A 21,669-nucleotide genomic window follows, 5' to 3' on the forward strand; every position below is an offset into this window, starting at 1 on the left:
AACATCAGCAAATGGAGCTAAATCAATTAGGTATTCACACAACCCCAAAGTATCAATCTTCCGTTGCTCAATTCCCTTCAGTGTTATGCAAAAAATGACCTCGCCTTTCCATAAAAGGAATATTTAAATGGTTCACTTGACACGTCCGTCAATTCGTCACACGTATACTGCGATGGATGACCATGGTTTTATAACGCATTATGATGTCAAAAATGGAGCCCTAAATCTGTCGTAGTGACCTTAGAAGAATTGTATTATTGAAGATGAATGTTAATACTTAAAAACGTTATGCTTTAGTTGATATATTTTTATTTTATTAATGGAAGCAGGTAAACTGGTACCGTCAGCGTGGCGTCAAATATGGGTGCTAAGATGTTCCTTGGTTTGTACACTGACCCATTCATCCTTCGAGCTAGAATACAGCAATACAGGGGAATACTGACCAGCTGTAGTTGGTCTTGGTGTGAAGAAAGGAAATATGCTCAATTTGTTACTAAGAACATATTGAGAACAGCAATGCTTTTATAAGAAATCACCTTATATCTCACCTTTGAAATTTGTGAACTGACATAAGCTGCTGCTTTTGCGTGTGCCGTTAGATTTAATAATTATTATTGTCATTGCCGCATATTAATTACTGATATTCTAAGACTTTTTCGTTTCATTATGAATTTCGAGTTTATATTTTATTGCGAAGGGCTGTGCTATACTTACATGGAATAGCTCTACATGGAACTAATTGCGGCGGTGATGATTCCAAGAAGGTTTACATTCTCGTCGGATATACAGATTTTTCTTTTCATTTGAGTCGATATTTTTTTAGGTGCAATTAAATAAATTTATAATAGATATGCAATTAAGTTAAAAATAAATAAATCTCTGCTTTTTTTTATTTCAGCTCGATGCGCAGCAACGATACACATTGTTCCAGCGAGGCTTGTGGGAGGCAGCGCAGCATGTGCCTCGAGGAGCTATTAGAGACTTCGGCACATTCAGACAGCTACGTCTTATATCCACCATAGGCCCCGCTGCTCTACCTCCAGATCAGTTGGACAGGGTATGTCATTTATAAAGACTGCATCTGTTATTATTTCTCATATATATGTATTATTAACATCTTTCCGCTTCCTGATTCGTTTTATATATTCTGGAACCTTTTCTCAATAAATCGGTTATGAAACGAATCTAACTATCCATAAACCCGCATTGGAGCAGCGCGGTAAAATAAAGTAAAAACATTCCCTTCAAAAGAAGAGGAGTCCCAGCAGTGGGATGTTTACTGGCTGTAAATTTACTTTATGATATTAATTTTACTTTCAACATAAAAATTTGTTAGTTTTAATTTCATAGATAAACAACCATTATTAAATTACTACAATTAACATAAAAAAAAACCATTTCCAGTACAATCGCATAATCAACGACATGCTGGCTGTTTACAACTCAGCTGAAATCTGCGCTTATAACGAGCCATTTAAATGTGGCTTGCATTTACAACCAGAACTTCAATTCATCATGTCTCATTCCCGAGACTGGGATGAATTGCAACACGCGTGGACGGAGTGGAGAAGAAATACGGGCAGACGGATTCGGGATTTATACGAACAACTAGTAGACTTGACTAATCAAGCTGCGAGACTGAACAGTAAGTGTATTGGTTCTTTAAATTTATTTAGTAATCCAAAAACTGTCTAGAATACTGTTTTTTTAAATCACCAACTTAAATTAGTGGTAAACAAATATGTACGTACGTAAATTTTATGTACTTATTATTTTTATAAGACTCAACTGATTTTGATAAAATAACTACTACTGGACTTACTAGGTCAATTTGGATATAGGGACAAATTGACAGACAAAAAAAGTAAAGTACATCCTTTACTTTTTTTGTCTGTCTTTGTATGTAAAATTTAAGAATGCTAGTTTTTTTAAGAAGCCACCATTCCATATTTTGATAAGATTTTAAAATGTTAATGTGCCTATTTTAAAATAATAGCAAATGATTAAATAATAAAATTTAACGTTTAAAATTGTAAGGCGATCCTTGTTTATTTTCCTTACTGTACGTGTATAATTTTTTATTTACAGATTTCACAGACGCATCAGCGTTTTGGATGTTCCCGTACGAAACACAAAATATGAGGCAAGATGTTGATGAAGTATGGGAACAGGTGAGATTAAAACTATAAAATATTATCTACAATCAGTGGTAGATGTTTGATACCTGGATGATACCAACCAATCATCTACCGTTAAACAGCAATATTTAGTATTATTGTGTTCTAGTTTGAAGGGTAAGTTAGCCAGCGTAAATAAAGGCACAAGGGACATATCATCTTAGTTCTCAATTACGGTGGCGTATTGGCGATGTAAGGGATGGTTAATATTTCTTATACCGCCAATGATAACCAAATAATATAAGCCTAATAATAATACTTTTTTACATAAATGTAATAACGGTTTTTGTAGAACTTTTATGATTTAAATATATCTATTCATTTGTTTTAAGATATATTTTATTAAGAAAATTGAAATAAATCAAATAGTATTGATTTGAAATTGATTGCAGGTTAAGCCATTATACGACTTGCTCCACGCTTATGTACGTCGTCGGCTGCGGGAAGCGTATGGCCCCGAACGTATTTCTCGGTCAGCTCCTATTCCCGCGCACGTGCTCGGCGACATGTGGGCTCAAAGCTGGTCTGGCATCGTACCTATCACTCTACCATATCCTGGCAAGAAACTTGTCGATGTTACTTCGGAAATGGTGCAACAGGTACTTTCGTTATCCTACTGTTGTATGGGTTTTTTTATAAATATCGGGTCATACTATCTAACGTTACGAATTAAATAGAGTGCAATATTTTAGTTATTTACTGAGTCGAGACTCCTCATCACACGTATAAAGTACAACATAACCCGCATAAAATATAAATAAGACAATTACACTTTACTTCGTGATAACTTTTGGTTTTAAATTTAATGTACCCTAATTGATATTTAGATTTCATTTCTATATTTTATTAGAGGATTGACTCCATGATTCGGTGTTTGCATCTCTAAAAACTAGCCACTTAACCAATGAGACGGTGGGAGCAGTATGATAAGACTGAATTTTTTTTTTCCAGGGTTATACACCTGTAACGACCTTCCAACTTGCCGAGGAATTCTTCGTTTCTATGAATATGTCAGCGATGCCCGATGACTTCTGGGCGCTGAGTGTGCTCCAGCAGCCAGCTGACAGACACATCCATTGCCAGCCTTCCGCCTGGGACTTTTGTAATGGACATGACTTCCGGTATGTTATATGACGATAATAAATAAATTATAAATAAATAAATAAGGAAGGAATATGCTTAAATCAAGTGTTACTATTGGTAATAACCATGTATTTTGGTTAAAATTCGTCCAATTATATTTCGTCCAAAAACCAAATCCTGAAATTCAGTAATCATATAAGTTTTATAACTCATATATATATAAAAATATATGATGATATATTTAAATAATTACTATAGAAAAATTAGATTTTTATAGTATGACGATTTGTAATGTTACTAATAATAAATATTTAATTCAAAATCACTGGTAAATTCCGAATGAGGTTATATAATAACCTATTATATTTACTTGGTGGTAGAGCTTTGTGCAAGCCCGTCTGGGTAGGACCACCCACTCATCATATTTTCTACCGCCAAACAACAGTACTCAGTATTGTTGTGTTCCGGTTTGTAGGGTGAGTGAGCCAGTGTAACTACAGACACAAGGGTCATAATATCTTAGTTCCCAAGATTTGTGGTGCATTGGCGATGTAAGGAATAGTTAATATTTCTTACAGCGCTAATGTCTATGGCCGGGAGTGACCACTGTACAACAGGCGCAAATGCTCGTTCCTCAACATATACCATATTTTTTTTTATATAATATATATTTTTTTATAGGATCAAGATGTGCACTCACCCTGATATGAAGGACTTGATCACGGCTCACCACGAAATGGCGCACATACAGTACTTCCTCGCATACAGAAACCAGCCTAAGGTCTTCAGAGATGGTGCTAACCCAGGTTAGAGTTATTCAATAATATATATCTATTGACCAATGCAGAAAGAATCTTCTTGTGCATCATTTGTTAGATATGAATTATGCTTTTAGAATATTTTGCATTGAATATTGATAAAGATGCATTTTCTTTTTACAGTAAATACTTTTAGTGTCCTCAATCTGTCCATGATTCACGTACAAATATATTATAGTTCATTATAGGTGATGCACGTGCAGTACCTGATATTCTTTATCCATTTGTTTATCATTACGTTTTTCTTGCATGGCCCACCTTTGATGACGTTAGAAGATATTAACTATTACTAAGACTGTCAAGCAAAGATAAAGTAACTGTCTGTAATTATTGGCCTAAAGCCTCTCTTTAGAGTTTATTTCATCACGCTGTTCCAATACGAGTTGGTGGATATTGTAGTGAAGGTTTCCTTTGGATTTGTTCCTTCACCGCTGAACTCGTGATGTGATGTTAAATCACATGTTAAGAACTTTGATTATTTATTAATACAGGCGTATTACTCGAAAAATGATTATATAGAATATAGATGATAAAAAAGTTTGGAGTTAGTATTTGTTGAAATGTATGCGTAATAAGTAATTATTAAAATGTTGTATTTGATAATCTTTGTAACTAATTTTCGGAAATGAATAACTACTGAGTTTCTTCTAAGTAGAACCTATGTTCGAAATTGGTGGTAACTTTTTTAATTTAAGCCTTTAAATTGACGACCCAAAAGTGCTTCCAGGAGTCTTCTTGAATAAAATATATTTTGATTTGAATTGAATTAAATTACCCATTTGAAGAATAATTGGTACATTTTCGGAATCCTAATGCTGGGTTAAGATCGACATGATCTAGCATCATTCATTGGGTATCTCGGCAAGTGTATCAAGAAGATATATTAAATCAAAACTCTGCATTAAAGACGTACGGCGCGCAATAAAGGTAAACTACACTGTAGTACCTTTATGTAAAGAATGGCTAAACCGAATGGCTACTCCTGGTAAACATCAAAACCTAAACAAGTTAAAGTTTTCCTATGTTAGCAATTAACGGTTCGTAAATAAAAATTATATATTCTTAACACGATTTAATTCTCAGGCGAATACATATTTAATCATTCAAGTGTATGGCAGTTACAAGTTACAGAATTAATAACATTGTTACAAAAATAAATACAAGGAACACTCTGGTTAAGATTATAATATATTTTTCAGTTTGGATAAGCCAAAGGCTGTTAAAATTAGCACCACGTTATGGTCAAGTGTAGGGGCTCCGTTACAGAGATCTGTGTTGCAAGTGCAGTATGTCACGAACAGATCGCCGTTGCCTGTTTGTCTCTTACACATGTGCACTCCCGTCTCTTCTTCGAGGAAGCCACATGTTCTTACGATGCGTAATTTGCCATAAACTGTGGAAACACAGATATTACAGTAAGAATATTTTGTATACATTGAATACTATTATTTTGATCCACAATTGTTAAAGTTATGAGTTCTATTCGATTTTGACGGTAATGTTTTTTTTTTTTTTTTAATTCGAATAAAGGATTAGAAGAGTATTTTAAGATTAAGTGAACTCTAGTTTCTCGTTATCAATGTTTGTCTATGGTAACGGTTAGTATCAAATTATAGAGTTTGTGATAAAATTTACTATAGAGTAATTAATTATATGTACTACAAACTTATAATAACAAATACATACTCTCCATTTTAATGACGCGGCAGAAAGTTGGCGCAACAGGCTCTATGTGCTCCGGGGGGTCCCTTAAGGAGCAATTCACGACCCCGAGGCTGAATGGGTCGAATTCCTCTCCACATCTAGGATCGAACGCGCTGTTACAGTCATAGCAGAATATTGAGGAGGCTGTGAGGATAAAAAAAAATGTTACTGGTAGCGAACAAATTAAGATTACTAATATTTTAGAACACTAATTGGCGCCCGCAGCTTATCTCGTGTGTAATGGTCGTCAGTCATAAAATTCAGTTATATTTTGTACTTCAAAAAACCTAATTCATGGTGAATTAGGTTTTTTGAAGCTTTAACTAATTTTATATATCCATGAAATTGTGACACAATTGATTGCTCAACCAATGACTAACGTCTAAAAATAACAGAAATAAAGTAAAAAGTAACGTTCGTTTTAGTTTTTTTTTACTTTATAAAGTGCCTTTCACATCCTTACGTTATTAATACGACAGTCATTATGAATTTGTCTATTTGTTGCGATTTTACGCCTCAAGTACTCAACCGGTCAAAAATTTTGCATATTCATTGCCAGGGATACAAAAAAGGATATAGAGTAGCCAATATCTGACTCCAACTCATTACGCGGACGAAGCCGAAGCGGAAGCTAGTTATATAAATAAACCACAGTGTTGTTTATTTTTCCTGTACATTTCGGGTATTTAGGTATTAGGAAATATAATATCTGACATGAAGCCTTATAATTACGTCTGAATTGGATTAACTGTTGTGTCATGTTGAACTTGGCTCGAATTTGCTACGTGACTGTGGTGACCATAAGTTCTAATAATAACTGACATTGAATTATAATTTGCAGGCCGACAGGCTCTTTCATATTTTATTTAAATGAGTTATATTTATGACTTGGATGAATAAAGTATAAATGTATAGATTATGATAGATTTAGGAATTGTTTCTAAAAAAAAATATTTTTTTTTTAAATGTGAACAGTAAGTAGGTTTATTTTAAGTGTATTATTTTTTATCTGTTTATCAGCTGGTTGCTTTTAAAAATTATACGAAATGTCAATTGGGAAAATATATAGAAAAATTACAATAGCAAAATTTGCCGATAATTTTAAGTAAAACGAAAACAAAATTTACATTTTTAGCATATTTGTCTCTTTCTATAATACCTGATAAGACATTTGAAAGAAGGAGACAAAACTATTAATCTCCCGCTAAACAACATTTATTATTCATTATTAGTTAGTATAGATTGAATTGAATTGAATCGACCAACGAAAATATGGATGGATTGTGTGAAAGATGGTATGACTGGAAAGAATTTTACTTGTGAGATGACGTCAGATAGAGAAGTATGGAAGAAGAAGACATGCTGCGCCGACTCCAAGTAAATTATAATAAAGGATAAGGGCAGGAGGATGATGATGAGTTAGTATAGATTGAATAATTGAATTTACATTAACTGATTACTTCACATAACATAATGTTCCATTATGTTATTCATGCAAATGAAATGCGATGTTAATTCAATATTTTATAGAGATTAACAATATATTTACTTTCTACATTTAATATATACACGGAAGCTTTAGAAATAAATACGTCATCTTATATTATGTATAATATTTTCTAAATTTTGCATTATTTTACATGAAATTTTATTTATTAAATATAAAATCAATTTATATAATAAAAATAGATACGCATTAAAACGATTGTAATATATATATGAATTTTTGTGACCAAAAATAATAACACGAATCACTTTAGAGTGTGTTGTGCATAAATGAACCATCCCATAGATATACTAATAACTAATTAACTTAACTAAATTAATTAATATTTTTAAAGAGAAAACCATTATATGGGCAGTTATCCTATTATTTTAAAGGCAATTACAGGTGCATATATTATGAATTGAGTAAGTGGTTTCCTTGTATAAAACTGTCAACTTCAAATGATTATCGTTCAAAATATTGTTTTTGAAATATCATTAATTAAATTGTGTTTATGTTTGCATCATGCTAAATGTGTATATGAGAAACTGTTCAGTTCAGTAAGATTAATAAATACGCTCACTGTATTACAATGTGAATTGTATACGGAAAAGTGTAGTATTAAGAAAATTTATAATTATTATTGATGAATATTTAGTACAATGCTCAGACAATACATATAAAGATACAAGTTCAAACTTGTTAAGTACTGTTGAATAAAACTCAAGTAAATGTCCGAGAAATAATTTTATAATGGCCATCCTATTGAAACCGCTTTCGAAGGACATGTAATTCAATAGGACAACCTTCCTTTAGCAACTTAACCCCCTTCGTAGAGAGGTGATTACATTTTAAGCAATTATTGAATAAGTAAACGTTTACGACAATTAAATATTACAGTTAAAATAAGATGATTAAATGTTAAGTAATTAAATTTACAGTAAATGTTATAAATAAATTTATCGTATAATTTAAATTTATAAATTATATTGAATAATTAAAAGAAATGCTTACCAAATTTGAAGCAAAATATCAATGTAATTAATACTCCCACTACATTAAGTTTTGATAACATTTTTCCAAACTGGCAACACTTTGAAGGGTGTATGTTTGACTGAATTACTTTGATGCCACGATAGGATAATTTAATTAACAAGCGACTGTAGTCCACTGATAAGCTATATTTTTTTATATTGAGAAATATACTGAAGCAAATTAAAAACGTCGACTTGTAAAACTTGTATTGCATAAAAAATACTATTACTGCATTGTATTAATCCGTAATGAGACAATTAAAAACATCATAATTAACTTATTAATAGTTAAAATAACAGAACACAGATCTATAAATTAAATGTCTTTTATCGTATGGTTATCTGTGGCAAGACATTAAAAATATACGATGAGCAAATCAAATGGTTGCTGCTTTGTCGGATAAAGATGATGGTAAAGGAATTTTACATTTGGAACAATAAATCTAGTAACTTTTTTTTAAAATTTTTAATATTTTATGCGGACTGGCAAATGGGTCATCTGATACAAAATGATCAGCTTTGCCTATAGATATTGGCATTGTAAAAAATATAAATTATCCCTTACAACGTCAATGCTCGACCAACTTTGGCACCTAAGATGTTATGTCCCTTGTATAGCTAAACTGCTTTATTCACCTTTTAAACTGGAACATTCTAGGTATTGCTATTTGGCGGTAGAATATATGATAACCTATCCAGACTGGCTAGTAAAAAGTCCCTACCTCTAAGTCAGTTTTATTGGGATAGCTTTTATCATACACAAATAGATATTGTAATAAATTCAATACAATTAATATATTATCTTTGAGAAGATATTTATAGCAAAACTTCCAGTGGTGTCAACCTTTAATCCCATTGATATTAAGTCGCACAAAGGTGTCACACTGCCAAGGAACAGATTAAAAACTGTCGCATCAAGGTTAAATAGATTAAAACCATTAATTAGATATTAAGCAAGGAAATTTATTTGGTGAAAGTTAAGAATTTAAAAGTATAAATATTTATGAGCCATATAATGGCTACCATCGCATTGAGCCCATAGATTCAGAATTAACTTTATAAAATCAAAGAGAGCCGAGATGGCCCAGTGGTTAGAACGCGTGCATCTTAACCGATGATTTCGGGTTCAAACCCAGGCAGGCACCACTGAATTTTCGTGTGCTTAATTTGTGTTTATAATTAATCTCGTGCTCGGCGGTGAAGGGAAACATCGTGAGGAAACCTGCATGTGTCTAATTTCAACGAAATTCTGCCACATGTGTATTCCGCCAACCCGCATTGGAGCAGCGTGGTGGAATATGCTCCAAACCTTCTCCTCAAAGGGAGAGGAGGCCTTTAGCCCAGCAGTGGGAAATTTACAGGCTGGTAATAAAAAAAAAAAAAATCAAAGAATATCTCTTTAAATCAAAGTTCATGTGTGAAATAACACGACTGACCGTTCAACCAAGGATAGAACGATAGTTTCTGTTACGCTTGGTGGTATAGCTGCGGTGGTACGTTGGCTCCCAGACGCGTCTGCAACATATGCAATCTCCGGTTACTTTTGTTTGGATTTGCAATATGTGATTGTTATTTAGGATTATTGATTGTCATACACGGTTATTTGTTACATCCGCATTAAACGTACGTCAATTTACTTTTTTTTTTGCTATTACCGTTCAATTTTTTAGTAGAATAAATAAAAAATATTTAAGTAAATTCTTACATTCATTTATTTTTAAGCTTAATCAATATAAGTTTATTAATTGCAATTTGAATCTGCTTATATTACGTTTATTTTCTAAACTTAAATATCAATAAATATATGTTATACACTTAAATAACTTGACCCGTTATAAGCAAAGCATGACATATAACTTAGAGCTCAGGTTAAATTGGGTAATATGTTATTACATCACATGTTAGAACCGTGTCGCTATCACATGCAAAAGATTCGCGTCGTTATTCCTAACATCTAAACCAATACATTACATTGACAAAGTTTTAACTTTATTGTTGACACTAAACACGTACCGTCGGAAGTTTTGGGATATGTTAGCATTCGCAACTGCGTCTAGGCACAGATTTACATAATTATCTCTTCCCCGTGTTGCGACATTTGGTTCAAGCGTGTCGGAAAAGTATGATACAGCGATTCATTGCGCATGCGTTCGACTGATGTGGGTGAGTGACTTGCTGTCAATATAAGCAATTGACAGAAACGTTCATTGAAAGCTCAACCTAGTTGCCTAGAACATGATTTTTTTTTTAAACCTAGTTCCTTTTCGCGGCTTACAGGAGAGTATTGGCAGCAACATCACGTAGGCGACTTGTACCTCTCTTTCTATCTCGTTGTTATTGTTTTAATTCTCACGGGATTTTTAATTACAAATTAAGTTCTTTTCATTTAATTATTCTCAAATATTTTTTTATATATTTACTTATATTTATTTCCCAATTAGGTGTCCCCTATACCTCTCATTTTTAGTATTACTGGCAAATCTGCCTCCTGATTGTAACCTTCAAAGATAAAGGCGCTTTGAGAAATATTAATCAATCCTTACTTCGTAAATGGTATGGACTAACCTGATATAAATTGATTTAATATTTATTATTATTATTACATGTTACCTACCTTGGGAAAAAATAAGTTATGTATCTTGTATCTTTAACAACACTGGCTCATTCACCTCTCAAACTGGAATACAGAGATTAGTCGTTTATCTGAAGAATAATTGATGTATGGGTGGTACCTATGAGCCGAGATGGCCAAGTGGTTAGAACGCGTGCATCTTAACCGATGATTTTCGGGTCCCCAGGCAGGCACCACTGAATTTTCATGTGCTTAATTTGTGTTGTGTTTAATTCTAATATGCTCTAAACCTTCTCTTTAAAGGGAGAGGAGGCCTTAGCCCAGCAGTGGGAAATGTACAGGCTGCTAATGTATGTATGTATGTGTGTATGTATGTGTGTATGTGTGTATGTGCGTGCGTGCGTGCGTGCGTGCGTGCGTGCGTGCGTGCGTGCGTGCGTGCGTGCGTGCGTGCGTGCGTGCGTGCGTGCGTGCGTGCGTGCGTGCGTGCGTGCGTGCGTGCGTGCGTGCGTGCGTGCGTGCGTGCGTGCGTGCGTGCGTGCGTGCGTGCGTGCGTGCGTGCGTGCGTGCGTGCGTGCGTGCGTGCGTGCGTGCGTGCGTGCGTGCGTGCGTGCGTGCATGCATGTATGTATGTATGTATGTATGTATGTATGTATGTATGTATGTATGTATGTATGTATGTATGTATGTATGTATGTATGTATGTATGTATGTATGTATGTATGTATGTATGTATGTATGTATGTATGTATGTATGTATGTATGTATGTATGTATGTATGTATGTATGTATGTATCTATGTATGTATGTATGTATGTATGTATCTATGTATGTATGTATGTATGTATGTATGTATGTATGTATGTATGTATGTATGTATGTATGTATGTATGTATGTATGTATGTATGTATGTATGTATGTATGTATGTATGTATGTATCTATGTATGTATGTATGTATGTATGTATGTATGTATGTATGTATGTATGTATGTATGTATGTATGTATGTATCTATGTATGTATGTATCTATGTATCTATGTATGTATGTATCTATGTATGTATGTATGTATGTATGTATGTATGTATGTATGTACGCTACTTCTGATTTTCCATAACACAAGTGCTTTAGCTACTTACATTGGGATCAGAGTAATGTATGTGATGTTGTCCTATGTTTATTTATTGAAAGGAAGGTTTTTTGTGAGATTTTTTTTTAAATGTATGTTAGTTATGTTATGTTAGTTAGATAATTTTTTATATATGTCGTTACCTACATCTTTGATTAGTACCAAAAAAGTATAATTAGACTAGCTGGTCGTTCCCACTTAGCTGGGCTGTATTAAAGATTCTGTCACACATGATTATTGCGAAAATTGAACCATCGATAGCTTTTCTGGCCTATCCAATATTGAATGATTTTTCAAAACGGACCAGAAGTTTATTGAGATTAGCGCGTTCAACCAAACAAATAAACAAACTCTTCAGCTTTTAATTATTATAAAGTTTATTCATATACATACATTTTAAAATACATTACTGATATTTTTGAAATCGGTTAAAAACTACACCTCAATTTATTCTACACATAATAGTGAATTCACGGAAATTAATACTAACTATTACGGTATTGTTACGTAACTTAGCGCATCTCGTTTGTGAGCATTTAGAGATCTAGTTATTGCAAGAAGTGGCTTTGGAAAGCTTTAATATTCATGTTAACTATAAATATTATTTGAAATTATTAACAAAAAATAATTTAGTGTATATAACTTTTTCATATCCAATTATGAATAAAATAATAATAAAATCGTACATATTATATAACAAAATATCAAGTAATATAACCAAACGAATCTCTCTTCGGCTCTCAGCTTAAATCACTCTTCAAACAGAACTGTAAAAATGTAATAGTTAACAACAATAAGACTATTTCTTAATTAAAAGAATAATATTAATATTCGTACTAATTCTTCTTCAGCTAAATAGTTAACAGCTTAGTAATAATTATCAATAAATTTAACTTAATTTTGAAATAAAATAACAAGATTTACATAGACGTATCTAGATGGTCTACATCATTGTTGTTTTTTTAGGCTATCGCGAGCAACGCGGTCAAGTTTAACAAAGTTTATTTGTGTTTAGTAGAAATTGCAAGTTGAATTACTAATAAAGACCGCGTATATGTTTTCTCTTTTATTGCCAGGTTACATCTGCGTTGAATGAAGACTGGATTCAATGATGTAATATTCAATAGAGAAGTTTGAATTGTAATATTTGTTCCGTTGAATAAGTAATATTGTTTTTTTTTTTTAATAATAGACCAAGAAAACATTGTCGGCATATTTAAAAGACTTGACAAAAATTGTTCAAAATTAATTTCGTTCTCATCGTCTGTGCCTAATATTCTACGCACCGTCTCATCAAGAGATGAGAAGCTCAGCAGTGAGATAAATACGGGCTGTTATTTTGTTTTAGTTTTCGTTCTACATTTACAAAAACATCTGACACTATAAATTCCCGGACAATAATATCATACGTGTTTCGAAAATAGAATACAGTAACTATTTTCCAAATCTCTTCCTAAGATTATATAACTTTTTTTTATTAAAATATCATCATTGAATCAATTTAAAATACAACAATCATTTTTCAAAAATCCTTTGATCATAACGAACCTGCTATCCTACAAAGAGGAGGACTTTGTCCACTGGACCATTTCAGCTGGTATATTATGATATATAGCTTTCTAGACAGTATCAACAAAGATCTGGTATCATATCTCGGTGACCGGTTTGACATATAAGTATATTTATTGGATTAAAAAAAAACCGTCATTTCCGGCACGCGCCCGGCTATCGAGAACTTCTTCCGCGTTCGCTTTCTCGATATCTTTTAAGCTCTTTTAGATCTGTTCACAAATGATGGGCGAATAGATCTTCACGACTTTACTTATATGTTTTTGCTTAAATAAAGATGCGTCTTTTTCCGTCAAATGTCAAATAAATGATGCAAGAAAGAGATAAATATGTGTAAAACTGTTTTTATTTTTGTTCGTTTAATGACCTGATTACTTGGTGTCAATCACATATCAAGTCTATTTACATATACAGAATAATAGCAGTCATCCTTTTCTAATTTTTATTTATCAATTCTTCAAGTTTATCGATGTGTAATATCTGTCATTTCGCTTTCCAATTTGTGAGAGTGCTTTCGTCAAAAAGGACGGAAATGTGTAACAGGAAGCCGGGAAGTGTGTTCCATTTGATTTGTCAAATAACCACGCGCAATGCTAGAACTGATCGTCAATGGTACCAACCCATTTTCCGAGAGGATATAATCTTAATGTCGCTTTTTACCAAGGAGAGATGTCTGATGTTACTGTAAAGCTCGGTTTTTTATTATTGTTTTAACGTTCAAGCAAAAAGGGTTACGATAGTATATGTACATAGCTGATAAGGAACTTTTCTTATTTCGACAAATGAGGTTTCACAGTCTTCATCTCACACTCTCTCTCTCACAGTCTTCATCTCATCTCTTTTTACAGATCACGTCTATCGTTTTTCTTTAGCGCAACGCGCTCATACCGAAAGAAAGAGATAACTCTATAGTTATCTCTTTCTTTCGGTATGAGTGCAAAACAGTTTTCTTCCAAATTTAATAACGTTCTTTTTTTGAAATTCATTGTGAGTTAAAATTATTTCGATAGTAATTAATTTTTACTCTAGTCAAAAAGAAAAAAATAAGTGTTATAATGGCAGTAAACAACAAAATATTTTTTTACAGGTTTCCATGAAGCGATTGGCGAGACAATCGCTCTATCAGTATCTTCACCTCGGCACCTCCAGACTCTGGGCTTGATACAGCGCTCGGTGGATGACACGGCCCATGACATCAACTATTTGTTCACACAGGCGATGGATAAATTGGCCTTTCTACCCTTCGCCTTGGTTATGGACAAATGGCGCTGGGACGTCTTTAGCGGGGAAGTCAGAAAGGAGCAATACAACTGTCAATGGTGGAGGCTCAGGTCAGGAATTGGCATCACTATAGCTATCCTTTACTTTCTATCTCTTTCTAATTTAGTAATATATTCTTGATCAAAAATCGGTCGTGGAGGCTAATCTTAAGTATCACATATTAGTTCTTCTAGACTTTACATTCAATTACGTTTTGTTATTATTTCATACTCATTAAATAGATAATTTAAATACACATTAAGAAGGCCGCAAGATGAGACGATTATTATGTATTAGATAATGATAATTGCTAATAACGCAGTTCTAACGTAACGCGGTTACATACACACGCTATGCTGCGCAAGGAAATTATGGTGAGTTGGGTCACGAGCGATCTATGTTGCTTCATAATTTAAGAACAATCTAGATGTTAACATTGTTATTAAAAAAAAACAAACAAATATATTACGCAAAAAAAGAGAACTTATCTTTTCTAGATAGGTCATTAAAAAAAAGTCATTTCTTTTTCTTTGCTTCTATTATTATAAGTCGATACCTAATTATTAGATAAAGATTTTAAAAGCAAAACAAGACAATAGGAACCAGTAATAGTAGCGGAACGTAATGTTTTTGACCCTAAGGTATTCAATCCAAAGAGAAAGCTGAGCAGATAGATTTAAATAGTGTAATTTCAGAACACGAAGTCGATATCATTAACTATTCAACTGTCTGGAATCGAAATTTTATACGGTTTTATTGAAAATTTAAACAAAACGGAAAAGCTATTGAGATGGTTAAGTTTGTAAATTTATTTCTATTATTATATATTTTACCTAAAACTAGTTGGTAATTAAGAGCTCTAGATAAATTATCCTGTTTTTAATTTTGAATTATTGATCATGTAGAATGATTTATAAGAAACATTGTGAATTGTGAGTGTGAAATGAATATAAAGCGACAATTGTATGACTATTATAGATAAAATAAATTAATCGTTAAGATTACGAAGTAAATATAAATGAATCATCCGATTCTAGAACGAATAAAAGAAATAAATTAAAAAAAGAACGTTATGTTAGGATTTTTTAATAAGTATTTATTAGTTGATTTTTTTTATATCTTTCTATTGTATTAGTCGGGTAGTTGGGACGCCTATGTAATTATAAGCACTTATATATATATATGTGCACACAATATGCACTATACCAATAATCTTATTTGAGAGTAGTCGTGATCAACATCAATTTTGAGGACACCGTAATTATTATCATTAGAAATTAGAAATACATTTCATGTCAGCGTTTTCATCACAAAAACTCTTATTAAGCCGAATAGTAATGAGTCGTATTTCAAAATGGTACCTTCAAAAACATATCACGTGACATAAATCGACTCATTTGATTTATAAAGTTTAGTATATGATATCTAAATTCTCACATTCAATATCAGACTTGAAAAAAATGCTGTTAAAAAATTTAGAATGTCCATCAAGCTTGTTTGTTTGTTCTAGAAATGAATATGCAATATTAGACGTTCCATACAATAATTATAGATCGTGCAAACATTTGCTCTAGTTCGTATTGGAAGAGGTAACTGCGGTCGGAGTCCGGCCTTGACTCTCGAAAACGAAGTTGAAAGTTATATTGCGGTGCTCGGTATGGGCTGAAGCGATTTAAATTTAAAATCTTTAAATACATAAGTATTATCATGCTTTAAATAAAAATATTGTTAGCAACTTTCCAAATAATATACTTTGATATTACGCCGGAATTTTGACGTTGGCCCTTCCAATAAAATCTTCACCGAGACTCGAATCAATCAAATAAAATCAAAGATAGATAAGATTTTGCAACAGAAATACAATTGAAATAAAATTAAAAAAATACATTTTCTATCAAAAGTAAGATATAAGACCTCTTTACTAATTTATAAATAATCCACGCTGAGAGGAGAGCCTTATTTTCCACTCGATATTGCTGTAGTAATTGGCTAAAATCTTTTAAATTGAATCCGTTCTATTTATTTCTAGTAACATAGCTTCTGTAATATAAGTCGATTCATATATATCACATATAATTATGTAAGTCGGATGCGTGTACGCCTGATTGACAAACTGTTACGATTTAATACAATATGGCGTATAAAATTACAATAAAATTAATATTGCGATTTTGTCACAATCTAATTGGTCTTACGTATGTTAGCTAGGTAAGCTGAGACTTAACTTTGATATAATATTAATGAACATTCCCTATCTGAATATTTATTTGGAGAAACAAATGTCTTTGAAAGATTAACGATGGAGTTAAAAAAGGATTTTTGTATGTATGGATGTTTGTTACTCTTCCAAGCAAAACATACTGCATGGATTGCAATGAAACTTCACAATAACATAGCTTATACACCAGCTTAACACATAGGCTAAAATTTATATAAATATTGTTTGGATAATAACTGACAACCAACCTCTAAATCGCGAGCAAAGCCGCGCGAATACTAGTAGGTATTTAATAAAAAAAATTATGCCAATCTGTCTCAGTGGATAGAAATAACATGCAAGCATGACTTGTTTTTCGTTTTCTTAATTTGTAGTTTATAATTTACCTGTTATTTGCGATGGATTACAATATCATATGGCAACCTTCGATCTGGTATTGATGACCGAAGGCGGCACACATTTGTTGCTTAAAATTTTGTCATATTCATATCGAATACGCTCTAAGGTAGCTTTATGAAAGTAGTTCCAACCTAAAAGTAGTAAGAAGAGATAATTCTTTGCCGAAGGGTACTTTTTTATTTTTATATATTTTTTATTTTTACTTATAGTAATTACAGTACTGCCTACTTAGTAGGCGGTAGGACAGCTTTGATAATATATATTGGCATTGTGAAACATTAAAAATGATTATTTATATGATCGAAGCACTGCCAACATTAAAAATAAGATTACAACATGAATATTAATTCTTGTATTATATTTTTTATGATATAGGGAACAAACGGGCCGCCCATAGACATTGGCGCTGTAAGAAATATTAATCATTCCTTACATTGTAATTCACTTTTCAACCTTGAATTGAATAATATTTTGAATTTTATGAGAAAAATAATGTATTTAAAGTTTAAACATAACAAAAAACGAATCTTAGCCTTTTAAATTGTAGCCTTTGGATCTTTGTCTGATATTCGTATTCGTTTACAGAGAGCAATATGAAGGAATCAAGCCGCCAGTTCTTCGTTCAGAACTTGATTTTGACCCCGGCTCGAAGTACCACATCCCAGCCAACATACCCTATATAAGGTAAGTTTATTTTATAAAATTAGAATATTATTCATTTAAATATTTTTATAGTACTAAAATGAATCAAGAAAAGCAGGAAAAATAGATAAAATAACATTAGGTTATGATGTTGAATAAAGTAACAACAACCTGTAAATGTTTCACTACTAGGGTAAGGCTTCCCCTCCCTTTTGAGGAGAAGGTTACTCCACGCTGCTCTAACGCGGGTTGGTGGATATACGTGTGGCAGAATTTTATTGATATTAGACGCACGCAGGTGTTTTCCTTCACCGCCAAGCATTATAGCAAATTACAAAAATTAAGCACATGAAAATCTAGTGGCGCTTGCCTGGGTTTGAACCTGTAATCATCGGTTCTAACAACTGAACTATCTCGGCTTGAAGTTGTATAGTTTCTATAAAATTAACAATGATAAAGTCAGTGACTTTATTTTGTTGTAATTTTTTTTCTTAATTTTAAACACGGGCCTGGAACGTGTAACGCATCTGTTGTGTTATGTAGAGCACGTTCACTTCATACGTTCTTCTTTTGTTTCCGAGTCGCACACCAGAAACGCAATTTCGTAACAATTATTATGATCCGTTAAGTCACACCACATACTTGTCTGTAATCCGAAACAGTATACATAACTTGCATGCAAAATTCTACCGTTCTATTTTTACCTTGTAATCAATCTTAGAACGATTATTGATTGCAAATCATTATTCGTTTTAATTATATTTATTAGTCAATCGTTCGATCGAATATTAATTTATATAAAGATATGCCTATGTCGTTGATTAAAATTCCTGTTCACTATTTCTATCGTTGATGTGGATTATAGGCGTAGTAAACAGCTAACGCATTACGTAAATTTTTATGTAACTCAAGTGCACATGTTAATTTGGCTCAACTTCGCAATGAATTATTAACTCTTATAATAATGACTGATAATTATTACTATATAAGGAAGTAAAAATATTCACAACAGTTATAAAACTAGTTTAAAATCAATTGTTCTTTCATAGAATGTGAAGTATTCAATATTAAATAATTGTATTGAAACATTTCAAGGTAGATGATTATTAATATGAATTTGATAAATAAAATGTAAATAAACGTTTTATAAATGTATATTTTAATACTTTCGGTATTATATGTACATATCCAGTCCTGTGTTTAAAATAAAAATACTTAATCGACGTCTAAACACAAATCAACATTAAAAGCTAACAAAAACAAAAGAGATCAGTTCTACTAGTGATGGTATTCGTGACCACCCTCATAGCCGCCATAGTGACCTTCGTAGCCTCCTTCTTGGCTACCACCGCCTCCATGGATCTCATGATTCTCCTCGTGGATGATTGGAACTGGGACTTTGACGGTGTACGGCACGAGCTTCTCAACTGGGTAAGCTACGTGTTTCTCGATATGAACTGGAACAGGCCTGTCGACTAGGACGTTAACGGGGATTGGCACTTTCTTCTCTACGGGGTAGGGGATGATCTTCTCAACTGGATAGGGGTGAGGTACATGTACCTTTACTGGCACAGGCACTGGTTTGTCGACGTGTACGGGTACTGGGTTGTCAACATGAACCTTAACGGGATAAGGTACTTGTTTCTCAACTGGGTAAGGCACTGGCTTCTCGACGTGCACGGGGTATGGCTTGTCTACGTGGACTGGCACTGGGTTATCGACGGGCACATGAACAGGGTAGCGGATGATCTTCTCAACTGGGTATGGTACGTTTACTTTCACTGGAACCTTAACCGGGAAAGGCACCTCTTTTTCAACTGGGTACGGATGCGGAACTGGTACTTTCACGGGCACAGGAATATGCTTTTCCACTGGGTAGGGTACATTTTCATACACCTTGACAGGAACAGGTCTGTCGACATGTACCTTGACGGGTACTGCAACGTGTTTTGTCACAGGGTAAGGCTTAGAAATGTACTCGGGCACTTTGATGTACTCCTTGACGGGGAAGTGTACAGTTTTTACGACAGGGTAGGGTTGAGGTACTGGCACTTTGACTGGTACTGGTATACGTTTTTCCACGGGGTATGGAATGTGTTTTTCTACTGGGTAGGGTACTGGTACATTCTTGATAACTGTGATGGTTTTCTCATGATGTTCATGTCCATAACCACCATCCGAGCCTCCGAAGTCTCCGCCAAATCCTCCATGGTCTCCATATCCGTTGCTGCCCCCGAAACCGTGGTCTCCGTAATAGTCCGAGAGACCTCTCTTGTCCTGTTTTTTGTTTTCTTCAACTTGTTTTGATTCAGCCTTTGAATCTTTTTCTGCCTTTTCCTCTGCCGTGGCCAGGCTTATAGCCACGGCCAGGATTAAGGAAGATCTCTGAAAAAAAAAATAGAAAATATAACTAAAAATTGTAAGCTAAAATCGATTCTTGGTTGTATTACTCGGTATAAAGAATATTAAACACTAAGAATATATTTCACAAAAAAAGTTGGTACATTACGAAATACATCAAATTAAATAATGGATTACATCGTTGTTTTTTTAAATTAATTTAATTTGTAGTTATAATTAATACAAAGATCGTATGCATATATTAGAATATATTTAAATTTACTAACCAAGAGCCTCATGATCGCTTTGTATGTTGTTCAGCGAAGGCTGCGCAGGAGTGTAGTGTGTGAGACGTAGCCCGAGGTTTTATACTGAGAGTAAGTTCTTTCGTTGATCAATGAGGCAAACACTTTCACTCATACAGCCAGCGTCCATGTGTGAGTGTATATGATGTTATATTTTTTTACTGGCGATTTATAGCAAGAAAATTTGGTTTGTTAATAAGGTTTCTCAATTTTCTAGAGTCACATTAATTGAAGAACCGTTGATCAAATAATTTTTAAATCATTATGATAATAGATAGATTTTCCAAAGTGTCCTTGAAATATTTTCGAATTAAGATTACAAAATAATTAAAATTATAATTTTATTAAATTTTTTATTATAGTAATTTGACTACGGATTAATTATAAGACAATACGACATCTGAAGGCCATATCATAGTGTCGTGTTTCTATGATATTTAATACATATCGAAAGGTATATAAGGGCACGTTATTTATTTAAGTAAATAAATACAACAATTAAGAACGACACAATGTTTTCAAAAGACTTTAAATAGTAATTATATATGTACATCTGTTCATTGTCTACAAGTGAACTAGATTAGCAAGGGTAGCAACCCTTTAAAATGTGGTATAGAATTTGACAAGGTTTGGGAAATAAAATGAAAATATATTTCAATTATCATTTAGTCATATTATATTTTAATATAAAGCTACCAGGTTCGGAATGTTATATTACCGAAAGAAACGACAAGATATTTAATAAATATTTGTTACCAAAATTAAGATAAACATGTAAATAAATAAATATTGGACAACATCACATACATTACTCTGATCCCAATGTAAGTAGCTAAAGCACTTGTGTTATGGAAAATCAGAAGTAACGACGATACCACAAACACCCAGACCCAAGACAACATAGAAAAATAATGAACTTTTTCTACATCGACT

The 21,669-nt window shown here is 33.0% G+C and overlaps 3 protein-coding genes across 3 annotated transcripts in view; 1 reads left to right on the plus strand and 2 right to left on the minus strand.

Moving 5' to 3' along the window:
* LOC113395738 (angiotensin-converting enzyme) overlaps positions 1-21,669 on the plus strand; it is a 169,363-nt gene that overhangs the window by 15,328 nt on the left and 132,366 nt on the right. The window contains exons 2-9 of the mRNA XM_064215456.1: positions 899-1,057; positions 1,405-1,645; positions 2,089-2,171; positions 2,570-2,776; positions 3,129-3,298; positions 3,942-4,066; positions 14,660-14,903; positions 18,035-18,133. Coding sequence (XP_064071526.1) covers positions 899-1,057; positions 1,405-1,645; positions 2,089-2,171; positions 2,570-2,776; positions 3,129-3,298; positions 3,942-4,066; positions 14,660-14,903; positions 18,035-18,133 — 1,328 coding nt within the window. The remainder of the gene's footprint in view (positions 1-898; positions 1,058-1,404; positions 1,646-2,088; positions 2,172-2,569; positions 2,777-3,128; positions 3,299-3,941; positions 4,067-14,659; positions 14,904-18,034; positions 18,134-21,669) is intronic.
* On the minus strand, positions 5,136-8,439 carry LOC113395688 (uncharacterized). The gene is made up of 3 exons (XM_026633338.2): positions 8,283-8,439; positions 5,765-5,926; positions 5,136-5,471 (listed from the first exon to the last, which is right to left on the minus strand). Exons 1-3 carry the CDS (start codon positions 8,341-8,343, stop codon positions 5,260-5,262), a joined length of 435 nt encoding a protein of 144 aa, XP_026489123.2. The 5' UTR covers positions 8,344-8,439; the 3' UTR covers positions 5,136-5,259.
* On the minus strand, positions 19,230-20,860 carry LOC113395735 (uncharacterized). The gene is made up of 2 exons (XM_026633411.2): positions 20,719-20,860; positions 19,230-20,476 (listed from the first exon to the last, which is right to left on the minus strand). The coding sequence occupies exons 1-2, from the start codon at positions 20,728-20,730 to the stop codon at positions 19,370-19,372; spliced, it is 1,119 nt and encodes a 372-aa protein (XP_026489196.2). The 5' UTR covers positions 20,731-20,860; the 3' UTR covers positions 19,230-19,369.

The sequence above is a fragment of the Vanessa tameamea genome, chromosome 7 (assembly GCF_037043105.1).
Source record: "Vanessa tameamea isolate UH-Manoa-2023 chromosome 7, ilVanTame1 primary haplotype, whole genome shotgun sequence".
In the NCBI taxonomy this organism is placed as follows: Eukaryota; Metazoa; Arthropoda; class Insecta; order Lepidoptera; family Nymphalidae; genus Vanessa; species Vanessa tameamea.